The 24772-nt window shown below is 46.7% G+C and overlaps 1 protein-coding gene across 1 annotated transcript in view; it reads left to right on the top strand.

The window, feature by feature from the left end:
• EHD2 (EH domain containing 2) overlaps positions 1 to 20540 on the top strand; it is a 52634-nt gene extending 32094 nt beyond the window's left edge. The window contains exons 3-5 of the mRNA XM_061596350.1: positions 624 to 1036; positions 13001 to 13165; positions 14782 to 20540. Coding sequence (XP_061452334.1) covers positions 624 to 1036; positions 13001 to 13165; positions 14782 to 15318 — 1115 coding nt within the window. The 3' untranslated portion in view covers positions 15319 to 20540. The remainder of the gene's footprint in view (positions 1 to 623; positions 1037 to 13000; positions 13166 to 14781) is intronic.
• Positions 20541 to 24772: the final 4232 nt, after the last annotated feature.

The raw sequence follows: 24772 nt of genomic DNA, 5'->3' as shown, positions 1-24772 counted from the left end.
GTTCACGTTAAAAGGTGAACATACCAAATTCACACTTCCTGAAACAAGATGTGAACCAAAACACAGCCGTCCTTCAAAATTTGCACTTCCCCAAATTTTGCTATCCAGTTCTCCAGCCAAGGAATGTGTACAAAAATGCATATACTAAAGGAAAATGTGCATATAAATGACTACGTTCATGAAAACAGCAAACAAAAATGCATTATATCAGGGGAATGTTTAAAAGAAAAACTGAATGTAAAAATTTGTGCAAAAGGAAAAATTCACACAAAAATGCTGATGAATTTTCACGCAATCTTTTTTAAAGAAAATAATAAAATTGTCAACTAACCTGGAAATGTGGGCAACTTAATATTTGAAAAATGAGAAAAACTGCAATTGCCATGTCCCCTTACAAGGGAGGGAGCCCCTTGAGGGCAGTGTGGGGTTCTCACATTGCTTTGGAAAGTGGGAATGTAATAGATTCGGGTTTGAAAGCGAACTGAATCAGATTTCTCCCCCATTGCTAGGTACAAGCAATAACATGCTGCTCAGCACGGGGTTGGGGAGAGTACTGCGAAGGATCTCTAAACGGATGTGCATAATAGCCTCTTATTCTACGAGACTCTCTTTCTCCTTCACAGGTTATGACTTCCCCGCTGTTCTGCAATGGTTTGCTGAGCGTGTGGACCTCATCATCCTCCTCTTTGACGCCCACAAGCTTGAGATCTCAGACGAGTTCTCCGAGGCCATCCGGGCCCTCAAGGGCAACGAGGACAAGATCCGGGTGGTCCTGAACAAGGCCGACATGGTGGAGACGCAGCAGCTGATGCGGGTCTACGGCGCCCTCATGTGGTCGCTGGGCAAAGTGTTCAACACGCCCGAGGTGCTGCGTGTCTACATCGGGTCCTTCTGGTCGGAGCCCCTGATGATCTCCGATAACCGACGGCTCTTTGAGCTCGAGGAGCAGGACTTGTTCACGGACATCCAGAACCTGCCCCGGAATTCTGCCCTGAGGAAGCTTAACGATTTGGTCAAGAGAGCCCGCCTGGTCAGGGTAAGTACTGGGAGCTTGGGGGAGAAGAGGGCAGTCACCAGGAAGAGCGAGAGAGAGGGCAGCAGTGCCTAATGAGAAGAGTGTTCTAGGATGGCAAGGAGCAGGCAGCAGGCCTAAGAAATTCAGGAGGTAAGAGCTAGGGAACCTGCACTGGCCCTCCAGATGCTATTGGACGCCAACTCCCATCAACCCCAGCTAGCATGGCTAGTGATCTGAAATGATGGGACTTGTAGTTGGGCAACATTATTTTATTATCTTTTACTGATGCCATAAAGGAAGCCACAGGCCTGAACTTACAAGAGCTGAACAGGGTGGTTCATGTCAGATGCTCTTGGAGGTCACTGATTCATAGGGTCACCATAAGTCGTAATTGACTTGAAGGCACATAACAACAACTGATGCTTTTATTGGTTTATTATTTTAGAATGTCTTTGTATGCTGTGAGCCACCTTGATGTACCTTGATTAAAAGTGTGTCTGATAAATACTTTAATAATTAAATAGATAAGAATCTAGAGCAGCCTTTCCCTACCAGTGTGCCTCCAGATGTTGTTGGACCACAACTCCCATCAGCCTCAGCCAGAATTGCCAATAGTCAGGAAAGATGGGAATTGTGGTCCAACAACATCTGGAGGTACACTGATTGGGAAAGGCTGATCTAGAGGGCCACGTTGCAATGGGAATGCTAGATGAACTAGTTGGTCAATGATAAGAAGTTGTTGGCCAATGACAGTTCTATTCCATTGGGAGGAAGGGCAGGGCTTTGCCCATTACATGAGACTTCCATTGCAACCTGAATGTTCTGTTGCAATGGTGGGACATTCCATTGCATTGAAATTGGGAGGAAGAACAGGCATTGCGCATGGAGAGAATGTTCCACTGGGTTGTGAAAGATGGATGAATAAACTCAAGGGGAGGTCTGTCGCATGGTCCTGTCCAACAGGAGAAAGTTGGCCTTCAAGATGGCCGAGAGATAAGCAAGATAAACGTCCCATTACAACAAGGGGGAGGTGGATGAATGGTGCCAGTGGGAATCCCATCGTATTCCACTGAAATGGGACTGGGAAGAAGAACAGTCATTGCCCACTGAGAGAACGTAACAGTTCAAGAGACCATGGTATGTAGGCGTGAACGAATGGCACAGGGGTTGTTGGGGTGAGACTATTCTCTTGCAGTTGGGACCAGACGGAAGAGCAGGCCTTGCTCCACTGGAATGGCCCACGGGTGGGTGTGTATGCGTGTGAATGAATGGCAAAACGGAGGTTTGGTTGGAATATCCTAGGCTAATGGGGTAATTTTCCATTGCAAGCAGATAGGCGGGGACAGCAAGCGTCATTGAATGGGAGACTCTTCCAATGGCAAGGGCATGTTTGTGAATGAACGTTCCATGGCAGTGGCGTCGTCCAATGAGAAAATATCCCATTATGATGGAATGCGGGGAGGGGGAGTGCGAGGTCAGGACATGCAATGGCAGACCAGAAGCACTCCTGAAGGACTGTTCACCCATATGCTATGTCCTTCACTTGCCCACCTTCAATTGTCTGCACCTGAAGACAGAGAGTTTTCCTTTGACCTCAAGCAATAGAATCACACGGACCATTTCTTGGAAAGCAACCCTTCCGTGTGACCCCCACCCCCATTCCCTTTTTCTCCACTGCACTTTGTCATGATGTCCACGTTTTATTGCTGCCTGTTCAGGAGAACAGGAAATAGGGGACTTCAGAGCTCCTGCCCCCTTTGAACAATGGTCACGTCCCCACAGAGGAAGTCTGCATTGTGCTTCAGGGGACAATGTGTTTATGGGCCCAGCCACCTCTTTCCTATGGTTCTCTCTGCGTTCTGCTCTGGTTTTCTCATTAAGCCCTTTTGATGAGGCAGCTCATTCCATCCTCTTAATTAAGTGAATGACGTGGCCTCATCTATCCTGTCGTGACTGTTGCTGTGGGTATGTGGAGTACTGGAGGAGGGTGGCGAAGAAGGGCCTCACCCATGCTCAGTCTCCCTGTTGTAAGGGTTACAACAAGATAATGGCCACATTCACACCATTCATTTATTCCACTATCATTCCACATTAAACAGTCATGGCTTCCCCCAAAGAATCCTGGGAAGTGTAGTTTGTGAAAGGTGCTGAGCATTGTTAGGAGACCACTCTTGCCCTCACAGACCCTCAGTTCTCTGGTAAGAGGGACCGGTTGTTAGACCACTCTGGGAATTGTAGCTGTGTGAAGAGAATAGGGGGCCTCCTCACAACTCTCAGCGCCCTTCTTGAACTACACTCCCCAGGATTCTTTGGAGGAAGCCATGGCTATTTAAAGTGGAATAACAGTGGAATAAACATATGGTGTGAATGTGGCCAGTGTGTGTTGGACTCCAGCTCCAGCCAACGTAGCCAATGGTCAGGGATGATGGGAGCTGTAGTCCAAAATATCTGGAGGAGACCAGGTTGGGGAAGGCATTTTGAACCCTTGAAAGCATGATATAAGCTGCTTAGTGCCATGATCACAATTGCTTCATTTGTAGCTGCTGGACAGCCCTAATCATAGCATTACAATAATATCTTATGCAATAATATTTTGGGGACCAAATCCTCATCTGACGACATCACACATCTTGGGACAATGGCTTGGGTAGACACCTCTGGCCAGCAAAGATTGTCAGAGACGAGAAGGCACACATCACATCTTGTTTGGCTCTAAATAACTGATTGTTTGCCAACCTTAAAAGTTCATCTGCGATCTATAGCAGCTTGCTGCACATTGTCCAACGGCAGGGCCAGCCCAGGCTTTAGCTCCTTAATGCTCTCCCTGTCTGCCCAGGACTCCACATGGCCAGTTTCCCAGGTTCACTGCAGGAAGTTGTCCCATGCTGGAGTGCTCCGGGGCCCAACTAAGGTCACCTTGTTGTTGTTATATGCCCTCAAGTCGATTCCAACTTATGGCAACCCTATGAATCCTTTTTTGTTGTTGTATTCATAGGGGTTTCATGGTAAGCGGTATTCAGAGGAGGGTTACCATTGCCTCCCTCTGAGGCTAGTCCTCCCCAGTTGGCTATGGCCTGCTCAGCTGGCCACAGCTGTACAAGTCAGCCCCTTCCCTGTCCGCAGCTGCCAGCTGGGGGGCAACTGGGCTCCTTGGCACTATGCAGATTGCCCACGGCTGCACAGGTGGCAGGGCACGTAACCCCTGAGCCACTCGCTGTGGGGGTGATCTTTAGCTGGCTTTTGACACCCAGAAGCCACAAGCAGGGATTGGGACATGATGTCGCATTAGTAAATATCCGCCAGCGCTTGAAAGACTTAGATTTTCAACAACAGTTAGTCTTAGTAAAAAATCAAAGGCATAATGCCAAGTTTTTTATCCCAATGCCTTATTTAACGAATTTAGAAGTGCCAAAATATCGCAAAGCTTTTGCTTGGATTAGAATGAATACTCTCCCTTCAGCTGTTATGGACGGCAGATTCTCCAAAATCCCATATAAAGATAGGTTATGCCCCTGTGGGGACAACGCCGTGGAAAATAATGCACATGTCCTTTTTCATTGCACTCTATACAGGAATCTAAGGCACCAGTTAATCACCCCCTTGTTGTCTGGTCTCCAGCATAAAAACGAACAATTTTGGCTAGAATATCTACTAAATGACACGTCACCAAAGATAACCGTACAACTAGCAAAGTTTAGCTTTGTTGCACAAAAATTAAGAAGTAATTTTATAAAAAATCTCCCAGATTAAGTTTACTGGGATTTTAATTTGAAGACATAACCTATCCTGTAGTAAATTTAAAAAATTCTTGCTATATATTTACATAATATTTTTATCTATTCTACTTTTAGTTTATCTATAATATATGGTATGTATATGTATAATCTTCTAAACTTGTATCCAATATTATTGAATTATATTGTTGTTAAAATGTGTTGTTTTATAATGTTTCTTTGCTGACCATATGGTCGTAATAAAACTATCTATCTAAGCAGGGATTTGAACTCGCAGACTCTGGACTCCCAGCCAGGCTCTCCTCCCCACTGTGCTATCCCAGCACCAACACACCATAATTGTAAAGCACATTTAAAGCACATGGCTTCCCATGAGGAATCACAGGAGCTGTAGTTTGTTAACAGTGCTGGGGACTGTGCCTCTGTGAGGGGTAAACTACAGTTCCCAGGATGCTTTGGGGGGAGCCATGTGCTTTAAATATATGGAGGTGCACTGTGAGACGAGAATGGGAAAGTCCCATATGGATTTCCCCTTAGAAAACATAGCATGGGGAATATGAAGTAATTCTTGCCATTCTGTTCAAGGAGCAAGGGGGTCATTACCCCTTTTGCTGGCTCCACCATCTCTCCTTTTAAAAAAAAGAGAGAGATCTGCACATTATTTACAAGGTTCTTCCGTTACCCAGAAAATGAGGCAGCAGCAGTTACCCAAAAGCTCAGGAAGTTTTGCCAGATTTTCTTTTTTCTCAGGCTTATCTTTTCCTGTCACCTGTAAGGATGGATTTGTATTACAAGAGCCCTCCAGTGGCAATTTCCTCCTGGCTTAGGGGAAAAAAACCACAAAAGCAGCTGGGTGGCTGTACAAGCAAGGGCATCAAGGCCTCTGTGGTGGGTTTTTCTGCAATGCAAGGCACGCCAACCCCGGGGTTGGGGGGGGCTTCCAGACTGTCACTATTTTGAGGTGGGATTCAATCACATACCGTCAAATGCAGGTCACACATAGCTGATGGGGAGTTTTTGTGCAACAAGCCCACTTCTCCAAAAGTGTGGACTTTTTGCAATAAGGAAAATGAAATGCACTCGAAAGTGTGGGCTAACACTTGCTTTGACACAACATCATCTGACTTCCCCTGCAAACAAATCTGCTCATTAAATAGCCAATGTTGCCAAATCTCCCTGCAAACAAATCAGGATGAACGCTCAGTAAACAGGTTGTCAGGAAATGTCCTGAGAGACTGAAAGAGTGGATGGTGCAGGAGAGGTTTACCCGGGGTGGGGGGCAGTGAGGTTCATATGGGGAATATTTATATATTTATTAAATTTATATCCCACCCTTCGTCCCAGAAGGAGCCCAGGGCGGCAATATGAGCGGAAAGGGGACAAGCCTACAGAGCAGGGAATCTTTTAATTTGCCACATACTGGGAGTGCAATTCCACCGTAGGGATGGAAAGACCTGTCAATTTCAGTTCTCTCAGTTTCCCATTTTTCCAGTCTTAAATTCAGTTCTCCACATTTCTGCAGCACTTCAATCCTCCTGAAAATTCTCCAGCATCTTAATGCAAATTTCTCCTAATACATCTTTGTGGGCAGTTTTGACTAATGTACACATTTTTGCAATCCATTTCTCATCCTATAATCCATCTCGCATGTTATTTTTACTCATATGTTCATTTTTATGCACACTTTCCCCTAATATATGCATTTTTAAAAACCTTGGTTGATTGGTGAACTGCATCGCAAAATTGTGAATTTCGAAAGATGGCTGTGTTTCGGTTCTTATGTTGTTTTGGAAATTGCAGATTTTATAGATTTGGCTTGGAAGGCAGACTGAGCCCTCACCCATCCCTATTCCGCCATAAGCAAGGCTGTGTGTGTTTCCCACCTTGGTACAAGCAAGCAAGAGCCGAGTCACTTGCTGTGGGCTTTGGAGTCCTCAGTTTGATTTCCTTATCCCCTCCTCCCCACTCCCCCCCAAAAAAGTATTTTCATAGTCACCTTTCCTGGAAAGAGCACCCAGCCCAGCTCCAGTGATAGCTGTGGACTGCATCTAAAGTTAGTCCGCTCAAAGTAGACCCATTGAAAGTAATGGACATGAGTAACATCGGTCCATTGATTTCAGCAGGTCTACTCGGAGTATAATGACTAAGGCCACATTTGCACCATGCATTGAAAGCATTATTATGCCACTTTAAACAGTCACGGCTTCCCCCAAAGAACCCTGGGAAGTGTAGTATAAGGGTGCCGAGAGTTGTTAGGAAACCCCCTCACAGAGCTACAGCTTCTGGCACCCATAACAAACTATAGTTCCCAGGATTCTGTGGGGGAAGCCATGACTGTTAAAGTGGTATAACAGTGCTTTAAATGTATGGTGCAGATGTGGCCTAAGTTGGATACAACTCTCTCTCTCTCTCTGTGTGGCTAAATCTTGAATGGCAGAAGCCACTGAATTAGATTGTTGGGGGTTGAATGCCCAGCGCAGATCCTTCCCTCCTCCCGGCCCTCACATGCTAGTGACAGTGGAGGCTGATCTGTTAGGGCAAGTGGGACACAGCCCCACCAACGTCCGCCCGCCCTCAGCCAGCACCCACCTGTCTGCCCTTCTTACAATCACCCAGGAGACAGCACTGGCTTTCAGCTTCCTCCTGCTCGGTCTCTGTATTGCCATTACAGAACTCAACGGGGAGAAGGAGGAGGAAAAAATTAGTTGGCTCCGCCTACCATGGGTTCTGGCTCCACCTACTGTTGGTCTCCCTGCCTTCTGCCCTACCAGTCCCAATGGGCACCAGCCGCCACCATTGCCTACTACAGGGAGAGTAAAACGTGCACATGTACACAAGGGTACGTGGTTTGCATTAACGTATAGGAGGATCGCAGAATCCCTGTTTTCTTAGTGCAGAATTTGGGTAACTTTGAGACATTACACGCACACCTTGCAGCCCTGAATGGAAGCAACCACCCCACAGCCAGCTGCATTTCTCTCCCCCAAGCTCAGCCTTCTAGTTCGCTGTGGCTAATCTTTTAGCTACAGCTCAAGGCTGGCTCCAGAGAAGGGCAAGCTGGGCCCCAGTGAGGAGGAGGTCTGCAGAAGCTAGATGTAACCTTTAGCAAACTCACCCGGTGGTCTTTGTTTTTCCCTGGAGTCTTAACAAGGCTTTTAATTCAAAGGAATAGATGCCAAACTTCTAGAGAACGGAATGCCATGGAATGATATTGCATGAAGGAAGGATGTTGCATTAAGCTTCTGGCTTGGCTTCCTTGTCTGAGTCTTCTGGGCAAACTCTCCAAGGGAGGAGAGTGTAATTCGGTTCAGTTTGCCTTTTGATGTGAATCTACCTAATTTGCACTCCCTCAAACAATGCATGAACTGAAATGCAACTCTCCTTCAAAATTTGCATTTCTCCGAATTTTGCAATGCCAAGTTGCTACTTCTCCAGCCAAAAAAAATTACAAAGATTAATAAACTAGGGGAAAGTATGCATTAAAAGGCAAATACATTAGCAAAAATAACATACAAAAATTCATTACATTTCAGAAAGTTGCTTGCAAAAATATATATACAATATTAGGCAATATTACATAATATTAGGCAATATTACATACAAAAATCTCTATATTAGAAGAAATGTGCACTAAAATACTGGTGAATTTTGAGTAGGACTTTTTTAAAATAAGGAATTTGCAAACTGATGCAGAACGGTGATGAACTGAACTAAATATTGGAAAAATGAGAATTTACATTCCAACCCTTCTACCCACTAGCGTGGTAGCAAATTCAGAAGCACAGGGTCCCTTCATGATAGTCATGCCAGGCCTCCGCACAGCCACTGCCCCATCTAAGAATAGGCAAGCCTTCTAATATTATACAATACAATTATCTTTGTCTCTTACTTTTTTTGGAGCACTTTCCCCTAGTGATGCATTGCAGTGATCAATGCAGATCTCCATGTGTAACCTTTCAGCTAGATCTGCTATTTCTGTGCACATATATGGGGAACTGTACTAAGATGCTGTAAGGCAAGGAACTTCTTTTGCTGAGCTTCCCTTCTTGGTTGTCATATTGAGAGTACTGTAACTGCATTTGGGCAGAGCTTTGGAGTTTTAGGAGGAAACTTAAGCTTGGAAATTCCTGGTCCTAACTTCTGGTGTTGGCTGCAACTCTCTCTCTCTTCCTTTTTCTAGACATATTCATTTCCCTTTTACCTTACCATGCATGACATACATGGCTGAAACACTTCTCCCCCCATCAACATATTTTTCTTTTTCTCTCGCCTTCTACTCCCGGCTTTTGGCTGGAACAAAGCCACACATCTTTTCCCTCTTCCCCCTTTTTTTGCTGCCGGATTGAGAATAAGCTCCTTGTTAACAAATAAAAAACTGAAGGCCATGCAGCATAGAGAGAGAGCTGCCCTTCAGCCCATGTTTTTCCCCTTCCCAACCTCCTTTCCCACTTTCCCTTGCTTGCTTGTTTTCCATCATCATTTCCACACTCCTCAGTACTTCCCCTGCACGCCTACTCCCACAATAACAGAAATCCCTAGGAGCCAATCAGCATGAAAGGGGAATGTGTTAGCTATTAAGAAGAGTCTTCTTAGTGGTTGACTGGCTTCTTTCACTCTGATTCTCTCCAACAGAAAGAAAGGATGCTGGAGATGTAGGGATTTTACTGGGACCCTGCTATCAAAAAAGGAAGGGGGTCTAAGACATCCCGGACCCTGGATGACTACACCCCTGCTTCCACTTCTCACTGTTTAAAGGTGCCCTAAGAAGGTCATCTTGTCTGACCCCCCCCCCTGAAATCCTACATCTGAAGCCTAATTTTTTCATTTGGGGCTCCTCCAGACTGGTGGGTTTTTTTGGCAGATGTATCGAACAACATGTCATTGAGGCAATAATAGCACATTCGTGGTGGATTTATAATAGACTGTCCACACATCATTCCACTTTATTAGTTGTTCTGTGATGCTTTCCCAATGTTACTACATTCTTCCCATATCACAAAAAATAAACTGGAGCAGTTGTGATATCAAAAGTTACAGGATTTCAGGAGGAAGGAACGGGATATGGACTGATTGGAAGCAAAGCAGTGTGGCCACCCCAAAATGTTTGCAGGCACAGTTTTGAAAGCAAGATTTATCTATAATTGCCCCGATACCATCATGAGCACAAGTCATCACAAACGCACAGTCAAAAGGGCACCGGGAGGGGCCCCCAGTTTGGCCATTTCCCTGCAGGATCAGAGACCCAGAGCAAGATTTACAACCTGGCCTTATTCTCCCTCTTTAGTGGATGTTGTCTCCACTCATCTTCCCCCCCCCCAAAGCCAAGCATCCTGTCTTGCCTGGACTTTTCAGTCTCTCTCACGCCCCAGGCGCCTGCAGTTTCACTTTGGCTGTCACCTCAAGGGGAGATGAGCAGAGCGGAGATTTCCTTATTCTCCAGACAATGAGCTACTTTGCCTTGTGCAGGAAGCCCTGGGTCATAAATCCAGCCAGTGGTTGGGAAAATGACCCCAGAGAGGCCAGGCATGGGGTTGGAATCTGTCTGCTGGCCAGAAGTTAGGAAGGAGAGGCTACAAACCATCGTTAGCCTTGCCTCTCACATGCTAGAACCTTCCATAGTGTTCCAGTACTTCATCACTCACATCCTGGAAGGAACATATCGGTTTTCATATGCCCCAGCCTTCCCCAAAGTGGTGCTCTCCAGATGTTTTGGACTACAACTCCCATCAGCCCCAGCCAGCACAAAATATCTGGAGGGCACCGGGTTGGGGAAAGCTGATACACACTTTTGTTGGACGCCTGAAACTTGATTGGGCTGGCTAGTTCAAAAGCAGTGTGTGACTTCTAACACCTCCAGCCCTTTTGGTTCTGTACAATTCATTTTCTTGGAAAGATTACGCAGCAGAGCACAAGCCCAGGACATCTGCTTTGGCACGTCTTTCTTTTTCGACCTACTGACGAGCCTTCCGCATCCTCTTCCCACCCAGCTTTTCAGCAATGAAAGGCTCTGCTTAATGTCACTGCCTCTGTCTCACTCCTCACCTAGGCCCCCTGTGTGGGCCTTTTACTAATCAACCAACCGGACCTTTTGCTTGCCATCGTGTTCTCCCCTTAGAGGGTTTGTGAACATTCCGTGGCAACACAATAGCTCAGCTACTGAGGGCTGGCCCTGCCATTAGGCAGAGTAAGGCAGCTGCCACAGGTGGCAGATGGGGGCGGGGGGCGGGGAAGGCATGGCAACAAGATTGTGTTGGAATTACTTTTTCAGATTTTTAAAGCTTTTTTTTAACAAAGATGCTTTTTAAAAATGCTTTGCTTTCATACGTTTTTAAAGCTGTTTTGTTTTAGTATGTTTTAAAGACTTTTGTTTTTAAGATGTTCTAGAGGGGTTTTTGTGTTTTTGTTTGTTGCCCTGGGCTCCTTCTAGGAGGAAGGGTGGGATATAAATTTAATAAATAAATAAATAAGATGCTGGGAGACAGCTGCTGGGTGCCTGCTCCCCCTAAGCAAGCCTGCTACCCACAGGTGCGGTAAAGGTTGTTGCCCTGTCACCAGCATTATAGGAACATTCACCTGCCAGTTTGATCGGCTTGTGGACATGCAATGGGAGGGAAGGGACCATCCTGTCCTTCCCCTCAGGTAGCAAATCATCCTGGGCCAGCCCTGCAGCCCATGGTGTACAAACAGCGGGGGTTGTATATGAATACTCCATTTATATGCAGAGGAGACTCGGGAAGGATGAGAATTTCAATTCAGTTCGCATTTCAGGCCGAATCTATCAAGTTTGCACTTTCCAGAACAAGATGAGAACCAAAACACAGCCATTGTTTGAAATTTGCACATATTTGAATTTTGGAATGCAGTTAGCCAACCAGTATTTACAAACATGTATGTTAGGAGAAAGCATGTGTAAAAATGAATGAATGAGTGAAAATAACATACAAAAATGCATTATATGATAAATTGCTCGCAAAAATGTGTGCATTTGTCAAAACTGCCTACAAAAATGTGTTTTTAGGAGAATTTTTTAAAAATCACATATTGCTGCAAAAATGTGGAGAACTGAATTTAAGAATGAAAAAATGAGAAACTCAGGGAATCAAAATTGATAGATTTTTCCATCCCTAGAGGAGACCCACTGAAATGAATAGACATGACACTTTTAATTTCAGTTGGTCTACTTGGAGTAGAATTTAGTTGAATATATCCCCAGGTTCCTAGGCCACCATCAGCTTTCAGATTCTTTATATAAAAAGGTATGGATCGTTCTTCTGCTCCTATCCCAAAGGCTCAAAACTTCTAACATGGGGGTACATTTATTTATTTACAAGATTTCTTACCTGCCTTTTACCAAAAGGCCCGCAGGGTGGGGTACAATAATACAGCTGTATTGGTTTCAATGGTTTGAAGTTGTTGTTTTTTAAACGTTTTTTAAATTGCTGTACACCAGCCTGATATTTTATGATAGGGTGGTATATAAAAAGAAATCATTTCATCCAGTTAATAAAAAAACAAGCAAAGCAGTTACAATAATAAAAGCAAAGAAAACCATTCCAGCTAGAACAGAACGGTATAAATGCACCAGAAGTGGTGGGGGGTCCCATGAATCCAAATACCTTAACAGCAGTAGTGTAGTGGCAAATTCAGAAGTGCAGGGTCCCTTCATGTTTATCACAGCCATGACCCCTCCCCATTTTTTTTTGCTGTGGGGTTGAGAATGAGATCCTTGATAACACCTAGGAACCAATAAGCATGAAAGAGGAGAGTGTTAGCTACTAAGAAGAGTCTTCTCAGTGTTTGACTCACCTCCTTTCACTCTGATTGGCTCCAATCCCCAGGAAAGGACAAGGAAGCATGTTGGAAGACTCTTCTCAGTGGCTGACACACTCCCCTTTCATGCTGATTGGCTTGTAGGGTGCTGGAGACATAGGGACCCTGCTGGGACCCTGCTCCCAAAAAAGTAAGGGGTCTAAGACCCCTCAAGACCCTGCACGACTACACCTCTGCTTAACAGTCCAAGGCCAAGGTAACAAGGTGTGTCTTCAGCTTACAGTGGAAGATGTATATACAAGGAAGATGCTAGACGCATCTCCTTGGGGGAGGGAGTTCCCTAACGGAGGAGGTGTCGCAGAGAAAGCCCTCTCCCGGGTCGCCATTCCCTGCACTTCTGAGGGTGGCTGAACTGCCGAGAGAGCCCCCTCTGCCGACCCAAACACCTGATTTTAATCATCTGCTCCTTCTGTCCACTCAGGTGCACGCCCACATCATCAGCCACCTGAAGAAGGAGATGCCCTCAGTCTTTGGCAAGGACAACAAGAAGAAGCAGCTCATCACCAAGCTGCCTGTCATCTTCGCCACGATCCAACTTGAGCATCACATCTCGCCGGGCGATTTCCCCGACTGCAACAAGATGCAGGTGAGGGCAGCTTTTCCGCCTCACCCAAGCGGCTAGTGGTTGGCTCATCACGACAGCCAAAACAACCAAACAGTGCATGTGCTAGATCCCGTCTCCTTCACTTTTTGCCACACTCCTCTCCTCATGACCAGGGTTGGGGAACCTGTGGCCCTCCAGATGTTGCTGGACTACAGTTCCCATCATCCCATGCTGGCTGATGGGTATTTGGACTCCAATCACATCAGCAGGTCTGTAGGTTCCCCACCCTTGCTTTAGAGACAAACAGTCACACATAGGCAAAACTATTCCTGGGTGGTACAATGTTAGACGGTGACTGCAAACCTGCGTGGTTGAACTCTTTTCCCATGAAAAAGAAATCATGCACATAGAAAGCTAGCAGGTAAAGTAAGCTAGGCTGGAACCTCTCCGCCGACATGCTATTTTTTGTCTGTGCTTTTTATATATAGCTGAATATTCCTATTCAATCATGCAGCTTCCTCTGTGCCTGCAGTCTGAAGAGGTATAATCCAGAACAGTTGAACCACAGGATGAGATATTTGTCCAGATTCAGCGCTTGCAAAGTATAGTGTATAGGGCTTTGTAGGTGCTGTCAATCAGCTGATTGTTAGCGCTTGCAAACCACCCTTCAACCCAGCCTTGCCTTTACCTGCACCATACCTGACATCGCATATGACAACAGGTATAGGGCAGGCGGGCGTGGCTTGACCAAAACGGCCTCGTGGGCCAAATGGGGAGGCCTGGAGGGCCTAATTAACCCTGTGGGCCAGAGGTTCCCCACCACTGGCCTAGAGAGCCTGCCAGTGAAGCCCTGGTTCCATCATGCTGCTGCTGCTCATATGTAAGGTACTGGATTCTTTCCCTGCTCCCTCCTGCTGGGATCCCTTCCCTGGTGCCAGGCTTTTCTTGCCTTCCGTAGCACCAGCAGGCAATTGTTGACCTGCATGAATGGGTTGGCAACCGATAAACAGAGTGCTCTGTCCCTCCTTTGCCAGCCTGCACACTTCCTTGGAGGGGATTCCACACACTCACCCACGGGGACCAGGCAAGTACTTGAATACAAGACTGGGATAATGGTGGATCTCTTGGTGAATCCTGTAAGCCTGATTGGGCTAACACCAGTAGAGAACAATGTGGTAGGGCTGTGGCACTCACCTAACCTCCAAATGGCTGAGTCACTGCAGCATACCGGGACAGAGAGGGCAAGGAGTGTGGTGGCGGTGAGGCTGGCACAGCACAAATGTGCCGGTGGAGATAATCCAGTGCTCCTGCCGGCTCATTTGCTCCATGCCGACCTTGCCATCCCCTCCGCACCTCTTCATCTCTCCATCTCGGGCTGCTGCGGTGACACAGCCGAACAGAGGACAGGTGCAGCCCCATCACACCATCCATTGGTGGTAATCAGTGGTGTACTCTTCCGGAGTCTCGGGGGTCTTACACCCTTTATTTTTTGGGAGCAGGGTCCCAGTAGGGTTCCTATATCTCTAGTGTCCTACCAGCCAATCAGCATGAAAGGGGAGTGTGTTAGCCACTGAGAAGAGTCTTCTCACATGCTTCCCTGTAAGGGTCAGGGCCTCACCCCTAGGTGATGTCATCTCTTCCTTCCCCCCTTTCTCCAGGAGATACTGATGGTGCATGACTTCACCAAATTCCACGGGCTGAAGCCCCGCATAGTGGATGCTTTGGATGAGCTCCTGACTCTAGACATTGCCAAGCTGATGCCCCTTTTGCGCCAGGAAGAAGTGGAGGTCCCTGAGCAGATCGTGCAAGGGGGTGCCTTCGACGGCACCCGCAACGGTCCCTTCATCGAAGGAGCGACAGAGGGGGCGTACGAGGGGATGGATGACGACGAGTGGGTTGTGACCAAGGATAAGCCCAAATACGACGAGATCTTCTACAACCTGTCCCCGATGGACGGCAAGCTGAGTGGCACCAAGGCCAAGAGCTGGATGGTCACGACCAAGCTGCCCAACTCCGTCCTCGGCAAGATCTGGAAGCTTAGCGATGTTGACCGTGATGGCATGCTGGACGATGAGGAGTTTGCTCTTGCTAGCCACCTCATTGAGGTCAAGTTGGAGGGCCATAGCCTGCCCTCTGACCTGCCCCGCCACCTGGTGCCACCCTCCAAGCGTCGGCAGAAGGGGTCAGCAGATTAAGAAAGCTTCCCAGGCTTTCCCCCATCCCTACACCAGGCTTGAACTGCTCCAAGTAGGCCCTGGTTCTGCTCCAGCTTTCATTTTCCGCCCATATCAGGCTTAAGAAGGTATCATTCAGGCTCGAATCCCTCACGAAGGCCTCATTCCCACCTCGCAGTCAAACGCTGCGTTGCTTCAGGAAATCCTGCTTTCTACTCCCTCCTCCAAACTAGTCTTCTACCTTCCATTTTGTCCTCTGTCCCAGGCTTCAGTTCCTCTTGCACGCCTCAGGCCACCAAGCTGGCTTTCATCTACTTCGGTTTGTCTCACCGTTCAGGTTTCTACTTCCTTCTTCCAGGCCTACTTCACTCACACTGGATGTTTCCACAAGAGGCCTTCCTTTCTCAGAAACCAGGCCGAAAGGGCTCCGTTTGGCCATGCTGCACTCGTTATATCACGCTTGAGCTATCTGCATCAGGGCACTGATTCCTGTGCACCAGCCTCGGACTGTTCCATCAAGCCATGGTCTGGCCTCCCTTGGACTGAGAATATTAGTCATGGACTTGACCCAAGAATCTTGACCTTCTTTGGTAGGCCTTGGCCCTGAGCCACTGTGCAATTGTTATCCCCCTGGCTCCATTAGAAATCTTGGGTTGATAACCTACTAAGTCCTTCTCAGAGTAGACCTGCTGAAATCAATGGATCTAAGTTAGCCATGTCCCTTCATTTCAACTGTCTGCTGTTAGTAGGGCTAAGACTGGCTACAACCCCTCGTCTACACTGAACCTCCCCTGCTGGACCTCAAAACTGCTTGGGACATTATGGAGGACAGCATCTGTTGGCTATTTCTGTGGTGGTGGAGATGCTGCCGTTACTCCTTGCCAGACTCCTTCGGCCAAGCTGAGGGCGGGACAAGGTGAGGCAGGAATGAAGAAAGGCAAGGAGGCAAAGACCAGAAATAGCAACCCCCGAGTTACTCATGAGGTCCATGAGCAAACCTGACCTGGAAATGTCAGGGAGAGAGCATCCCTTCACCCACTCTAACCTATTGCAGTTAATAGGCTTGTTATGACTACAGCACCCTCCATTTGGCCAGACCTGAGGGTGGCAGGGAGGTTCACAGAATGAATAACAAACCTTACACCCCAGGTTCTGGACCCTCTGGGAAAGGGCGAAAGCTCAGTGGTACAGCAAGTGCGTTGCAAGCAAAAGCTCCAGTTCCCGGCCTCTCCAAGTATAGCTGGGAATGTCCCTGTCTGAAACCTTGGAGAGCTGCTGCCAGTCAGTGTGCACATCACTGAGCTAGTTGGCCCAACGGTCTGACTCAGTATAAGGCAGCGCCCTGGGCTCATTTTCCCGTGATGTGTGTGGCCTCATGATACAGGCATACTGGATTCAGGCCTTGCTGGTGACCAAACTGAAGAAACCAGTGGAGGTTATCATTTCGTGGGTGGTGTTAGTGGAGATGGCGGAGGAGGAGGAGGGCTTGACTTTTTTCTCCATTCTGGCAAGTAAATGTTCTGCCTTGGGCACTCCTTAGCTTGGAAAGACGGAATAATGAAATAGATTAACAAAGTTGTGAGCAATCCTTTAGTCAAATGTAAGGGATGTTCCTTACAGCAAGAGCGGAGCCAGGATGTACAAAATCCTACCTGGCTGTAGGCCAGCGAGGAGGGCAGACGATGGAAGTGCTCCCTGGCTCCATGCTGTCAGGTGGCAGGGAATGCTCGGGTGATGGCACTTCAGCTGCAGCCTTTGAGACCTTTCCCTTCACGGGCAGGGGTGGACACTTCCTCTCCTTGGAGATGGGGTGGACAGTGTTTGCCTCAAAGCAACGGGTCTTTCCCAGCTTCCTGGGAAGAAGCTTGCAGAAGCAAGGATTTGTAGAAGCCCCTTCCCAAGCTTACGGGATAGGAGAAAGCTCCTGTACAGGAACGCAAGAGGTAATGATGGCCACCAGCTTGGCTGGCTTTTAAAAAGAGGATTAGACAAATCTGTGGAGAAGGCTGTCGGTGGCTACTAGCCACAGTGGCAATACTCTACCCCCACTGTTGGAGGCAATATGTCTCTGAATTCCCATTGCTGGCAATCGTATGTGGGGGGAGCGCTGTTGCACTCGGGCGCTGCTTTCAGGCTTTCTGTACAGGCATCTGGTTGGCCACTGTGAGAACAGGCTGCTGGACAAGATGGGCCTGTAGCCTGATCCAGCAGGGCTCTTCTTAGGTTCTCAACAAGTACTGCTTTAGCCGACATTTGCTGGGTTCAAGCCAGAGCCAGCCCTGCCATTAGACAAGGTGATGAAACGCGGCCTACACAGATCAGAGTTGGAAAGGCATCAACTTGTCAATTGCTTCATTTATTATTACAGTTTTTATCATCACTGGGGGAGGCTGCCATTTAGATTTTCTGTCTCAGAAAATAAAATACTTTGAAGACTTCTCTGGCACAAGCAGCGTTGTTCCCTATGGAGGCTTTGCTGGGCTGATGGAGCTATTGGCATCCTGTCCCCTCCTCCTAGTCTCCTCTCACTTCTGAGATGTCAACCTAAGAAAGGCCTGGAAATCCCACTCCAAGCACTCTGGCAGCCCACTCGTGCTGACTAGCGGAATGGCCTCCTTTCCCAGATCTGAATAGTGCTGGAGGCCCTTCTCCAAACACTCCTGGGATTCGGCAGCAGGAAGCTTCCTCTGGACATTATGCTCTTTCTCCTAGTAAGTAGCCAGGAAGAGGCCCGCACTGGCCTTGCAGCCAAGAGGATCCATCCAGTCGCAAGGGTGAGACCATCGCTGGGGTTGAGAAAGTCAGACTGGGGTCGGTGTCCAAATGGACAAACTGTTGCTTGAGGCAAGCACAGGAGGAAGGCAGCTGAAGGCAGAGATGAGGAAAACATTCAGTTCAGTTAGCATTTAAAGGTGAACCTATCCAATTCACACTTACCAAAACAATATGCCAAGGGAAACACAGCAATCCTTCAAAAATCTGCACTTCTCTGAATTTTGCAGTGCAGTCCTCCAATACAAAAATGCTAGTTGTTGGTTTTATACTATCCTGACTTCCCTCAACGAATAATGGGAATTTGGGTGCTGAGAATTCTCTCCTGAGAGATTCCCAGCTCCTGTCACAGAACTACCATTTCCTGGGAAGAGGAAGTGACGGTTACACCAGTTGAAGCCTGTAGTGTACATGTGTCAGTCAGCAGTAGTGGCAAGACTGGAGAGCTGACCATAGAGATAATTAAGGGCGGCAAGGTTCCCAACCCCCTTTCTCAGGTGCTGCAGAGCAGCTTGGCAGCTACACCTCTATGGTTCTCTGGAGAACTGTGAAACCCTCCTAGGCAGGGCTGTGTGTGTTCCATGTGCAAAATTCAGGAAACCCACATTATGTCACTGGAGTGTATTGTGCAACTAAGCCATGGATGACCAACCTTTCAACATTAGAGTTCCTGTAGTTGTTGTATAGATAAAATAAAGGAATGTTTGGACCTACAGTGTTGTCCAAACCTCTGGACCTTCAAGCCAGACTTTCTGATTTTTTTTCCTCGGTGCTACATTTAAAGGTGTTGATGTACTGATGTTGAAAGGCTGCCCATCCTTGACCTAAACATTAGCTGTCACCTGTAATGTGAGCCTCCTCAAGTCTTTGGCTGAGCTGTGGTGATGTCACAGAATGTGCACAATTATGAGTGGTTAGAATAGTCTAGAGGGGTGTATTGACAATCCACATTGTTCCTATGGGGAAAAATGGGCAGGTCTAGGGACTGTGGAAAAAGAGGTGGGAACAAGGTTTAGAGGAGGTCTGTATTGCACATATAGCTTCAAACTGTCAAGATAAACCTTAGTCTGTAAGTCTCTAGTTATGTATATTTGTATATGCTTGCTTAGTCTTGCACATTTTTCCTACTTCCATTATTGATATTTTCCCTCCCAAATCATCGGATTTTTTTTAAGTTAAAGGAATGATAAAGGGGAACATTGGAAGTGGAAAAAACATTCAGAATTTTCCTACCGTTTATCCAAAATCATGAGATCTAGGAGCTTGCTTTAAAATAAACAAATGAACACTGAATTTCTCAGATGTGTCGCTCCTTGTCAGGCAGCAGATCCTGTGGTGGCATGGCAAGCTTTGGGTTGGGTGCACAACTTTCCGTCCATTCATTGCTTTGACAGCATGACTTTGACAGCAAACTTCTGTCAATCGTAGAGTTCACATTGGCTGCCCAGCCTCTCCAGCTGTCTTCTTGCAGTCTCTCACGTACCACGATTTCAGGTCAAGGTTGCCCTCATGTGAGCAACACTCTGTATGGACTACGCCAGGAAGAATTACAATTTTATTCCATCTGCATTGCATCATGTATATCTGTTGTGCTCAAATTTTTCCTTGTCTCTCTGTAGTCAGGTTTTACACTTGAGCTGGTTCGTTAGCTCCATTCGGCTGATATTATTACTGTTGCAAAAGCCACATGCATGTTATTTCACATCTAGCAGCAGCGATTATCTGCCTACTTCACTTGCAGCTTGCTTTAGGAGCGACTTCATGCTGACTTTAGAAATTTCTGGACTGCCTTAAACCTACAAGGAACAAAGCATGAAACTGACATTCACAATGGCCTGATGGAAGGTCTGTGTGAAATGTAAAAGCCCGACAGGATCCCTAGGAAATGCTTATTCCTACTGTGCTGTAAAAGCCCTTAGCCAGCCCATGGTGCAGGTGAGGGTCCCATCCTGTAGTCAGGGCTCACCCCTTTATTCTACACCACCAGTTAAAATGCCAACTTCTGCAACCAAAGACCCCCAAACCTGGCAGCCAGAATACATAATACAAGTTATCTATACAAAAATATTCATATCCTTGTTTATGTATACTTACGTTTTGCTCAGTTCATTCTGCTTCTAAACTGTGCCAAGCATTCTTGAATTTGCAAGATAATTCCCAGTCACTTACTGTAGAGGCAAGGGCAGGTCTGCATTTGCAGTTCTTTGTGCCAACAGAGCTGCCCTATCCATTGGGGTGTTAAGGGAAGACAGTTCATGGGGCAGACCTCAGGATCAAGACAATAAGTTTAATTCCAGTTGGGGGAATCTAAGGAACCTTGCTGACCAACTGTCTTTACTGAGATCCAGCTGCTGGTCCCCTTGCACTTTCCTGGGATCCTGGGGCTCAGTCTGAGCTTAGTCTGAGCTTCTGTGATGTGCCTCTGTCACTGTTAACAGCATTTCATCCTAAATAAAACATGTTGCATTTTCCAGTATGAGCCTTGCCTAGTTTTTTTGGGTGGTGGTGGTACTGAGGGGAGTAGTATAGAGCTTGGAGAGAGAGAGAGAGAGGCCTGTGGCAATCCCCTAACAGTGATGTGATACATCCAAAACTTAACTGTGCTGCACACATCCAAATACTCACTTTCCATGCTTTGTTTTTCAAATACTTCTTTGTGTGCAGTTGTAGATGTAGTTTGATTTACAGCCTGGTCTTCAGTCAAAACTACCAAGGCAGCTTACACTAAATGTATTAAAGGGGAATAAAACAAAACATATTGCTGGCTGCAACCCCACTGCATCTCAGATGACCAGGCCACCTGGAGGGATAGAAGAAGCTGCCTTATGCCAACTCAGGCCATTGGTCCATCTAGCTCGGTATTATCTGCATGGACGGGCAGCGGCTCTCCCAGGTTTCAGACGGGTCTTAACTGGCCACACCTGGAGATAAAATGGATTAAACTGGAGGCCTTCTGCATCTGAAGCAGATGATCTTCCCCAAAGAGCCTCTGGTAATGATACAGACGATCCCAGGTTTAAAGAACTGTAGAGCTCAATATGCACATAGGTTATAGCATTTTACTAGTCCCACATATGTATATTTTGCTCCATGTCCAACATGCACTTGTGAAGGATCACCCACAAATAGGTTGCACACAATCAGGAACTGTAGGAAATGTGACTCTTCATGGTAAAATAAAGGCACTCTGTGAACGCTCCTGGGACATCTTGCTCATTACCTCAGGAAGCATAACCAGTGTGGCTACAGCTGGGATTAAGGGGCATCCACTTCCAGCACAGATGGTGTGCTTCCAAGCAGGGTTCAGCCCCAGGATATGATTGTTCTGGGATTAACAACTGCCTTGTTACCAACAGATCTTAGCAAGGACCATATCTGAGTAGGACAACACATTTTGCACGTAAAAGGTCCCATGTTTATTTCATAATACCTCTCATTAAAAAAGGGGACCTCCGGCAGGAAAGCTAGAAAATGTTTTTGCCTTGCCATTCACCGTAGGGGTGAGGAAACATTTTCAGCCCAAGGGCCACATCTCCTTCTTGGCAACCTTCTGGGGGGGCCACATGCCAGTGGTGGGTGGGGCCAGAGGCAACGTGGGTGGAGCAATTAATATATATGTTATCCTGGTACAGCAGGCTAATTTCTACAAACAGCCCTCTCTATCCTCCATCTAGGCAGGCAAGAATCATGACCAGAGTCCAAGCACACATTCCAGCCAGGCAAAAACACTGCTCAAGAAAGGGGTGGCTGGGATGGGGATGTGGCCTGAGGAGAGGTTCAAGGGCCTAGTATAGAGGTCTGGAGGGCCACATTATGACCTGTACCCCGGCTTTAGATTTGCCACCCTTGCAGCAGACAATACTGTGTGCTAGAGGGATTGACGTGTCTTTTGCTGTGGCTACACTATCCTTTCGCCTTCCCTGGTAATCCATTCCAGAGCTTGGAAAAGTTACTTTTTTGAACTACAACTCCCATCAGCCCAATCCAGTGGCCATGCTGACTGGGGCTGATGGGAGTTGTAGTTTTAAAAAGTGACTTTTCCAAGCTCTGATCCATTCCACATATGAAAACAAGAGATCGGTGGAGAGTTGGCCAGTATCAGGCCTTGGGGAAGAAAATTTGGAGCCCCATGCCACTTTTCATGTGTTTGGCAGGGCATGGCAAGTGTCCCCAGCCTGTGAGTCACTCACTGGGCCACTGCCAGAACACTCCCAGCCCGGCCAAAGGAAACTTTCACATTCCTTTCCCCTGCCAAAAAGAACAGGCAGTACCAAGCTTCTCTGTACATGGGTTCCACAGTGGGGAGGACTGCGATGGGGCTAACCCCCCATGACCCTGCCCTGCTACAGAGGGCAGAGTGGGTGGAGTTAGGTAATTTGATCTCTTAATGGCTGGGAAGGGCAGCTCTTTAGATGGCTAAGTATATTCCTTCACTCACTTCATAATGTGGTAAGCCAGGGCTCCTTCTACGGAGGGTCCTCCTGCTCGTTCTGCTGAGTGGAGCTCTGGACATTTGCCCTAAAGTCCTGAGCTGAGGGCACCACTGGGTGAGTAGTACAAAATGAAGGGCTTATCCACACTGGAGCCTAACTTCGTACTAAAGAAGCTGCTGTTACCATCACAATAGCTTCTCAAGGTCCACACTTCTTGCTCAATGGTAGCTTCCAATCCGCTGTTTTCCATTCACACAAGTAGGCGTTACTCTGGAAAAGTTAGTATCATTGTTTCCTTGTGGCCCCGCCCCCAATTTTACATGTTTACTCCCTCCGGAGTGTCAATATTGCTAATGGAGAAGGGGAGGGGCTGTTTTTGTCAGTTTCATTGTTTCTTATCAATTGCACACCTCTCCCTGAAGCCCAGAGAGCTTCCTGGTGCAATTGATAGGAAGCTATTATGAAACTGACTAGAGGGGGGAGTGAGTGAAAGTCAAAGTAGGCAGTGGCTGCGGCAGGGGCATAACAGAGCCCGCCCACTAAAAAAAATTGAAGCAAAGAGTCTACACGGAGGAGCGCAGCAAAGCTGTGATGGTATTTCCTTTCCATTTTGCATTATAATTGGATTGGGTTGATACAAATTTAAAGGGGAAAACTGCGTTTTAGCTTCTGCTTGCCTGTAACATCATGTGAACCATGTGAATTACAAGGGGATGCAAGTAGCACCAGACACACACTAAATTGCCATGTGGATGAGCCCTGCTTCTTATTTATTTATTTATTTTATTCAATTTTTATACCGCCCGAAGCCAGAGGGTCTCTGAGCGGTGCACAGCATAGCATAAATACGATACAATAAAAATACATTAAAATGACAATAGTAACACTAAGCATATATGTCAAACAATTAACAGCCTGGTCTATGTAACAACAAAAATTTAAAATATTTAAAAAGCCTGGGAAAATAAAAAGGTTTTAACCTGGCGCCGAAAAGATAGAAGTGTAGGCACCAGGCGAACCTCGTTGGGGAGACTATTCCATAGTTCGGGGGCCACCACTGAAAAGGCCCTAGATCTCGTTACAACCCTCCGAGCCTCTGTGTGAGTCGGAACTCGGAGGAGGGCCTTTGATGTTGAGCGTAGTGAACGGGTAGGTTCATATCGGGAGAGGCGTTCCGCTAGGTATTATAATACCTGCATACACACTCTCCATTTAAAACACCTCCCAAAGAATTCTGGGAACTGTACTTTGTTAAGGGTGCTGGGAATTGTACCTCTAAGAGGGGTGAACAACAATTGTCAGGATTCTTTGGGGGAACCCATGTGCTTTCAATGTGCTTTAAAGGCATGGTGTGTATGCAGCCAATGTTCCAGTCCAGTCTTGCAAGCTCAGTGCTCAGCCAATGTCTCCCACATAAGAACTTTAGCAATCCCACCTTTTCCCTATGTCACTGGGGGGGGGGGGTTAGGGTTAGGGAGAGACCAAGAGTCAGCAGCACACACATTATGGAGGCCTTGCAGGTGGCATGATTTAAATATGGGCACCTGTTTGGATTAGGGTAGGAGCATAATTCCCAATGAGATTCAAAGGTCTCTGCTCTTGCAGATATTCAAGATTTTAAATGCTATAAAAACAACCCTAGCGTTACGTTTAAGAGCTAATTTTTTTATACCAGCCCTCCAAATAAGTCTGCAAAAATAAGTAGCCTACACATATTTTGACTAGTCCATGTACTGACACATATTTCAATTAATAATTGTGGCCCACCCACCTCCAAGCCACCACCTTTAATAAAGTTTCCCTACCTGATTATTTGTGGGGTAATCATTATTCGCCATAGGTGACCAGGCATGAGGCTATTTGCACTAACAAGGATCCAAAATGCCATATGAGCGATATAAGTGAGCAGTAAAATAGAAGGGGGAAGAGTTATCCACTCTTCTGATTTTAAAAAAAATATATTTCTACTATTAATATACCAACTTGCTTACAAACAAACAAAGATTCCTAAGACAATTCACATATTCAGAACAGTACAAACAAAAACAAAAAAACCCCTAAAACCTGAAACAGGTTCCAGCTGATTCTAGTCAATTCTCAAGACCTGGTGGAATAAAAGTTTTTTACATGCCTCTGAAAAGAGACTAAACAGGAACCTAAATAAGTCTCTTGGGGGGAAAATGCCACAATTATGAAGCCACCCCAGCCCCATCATTCTGACAATGAATAAAAAACGATGCTTACAGCAGCCTTCATCAACCTAGTGCCCT

The sequence above is a fragment of the Rhineura floridana genome, chromosome 15 (genome assembly GCF_030035675.1).
Source record: "Rhineura floridana isolate rRhiFlo1 chromosome 15, rRhiFlo1.hap2, whole genome shotgun sequence".
Lineage (NCBI taxonomy): Eukaryota > Metazoa > Chordata > Lepidosauria > Squamata > Rhineuridae > Rhineura > Rhineura floridana.
Note: the sequence above shows the minus strand (reverse complement) of the source record. Positions and strands in the feature narration are given on the sequence as shown.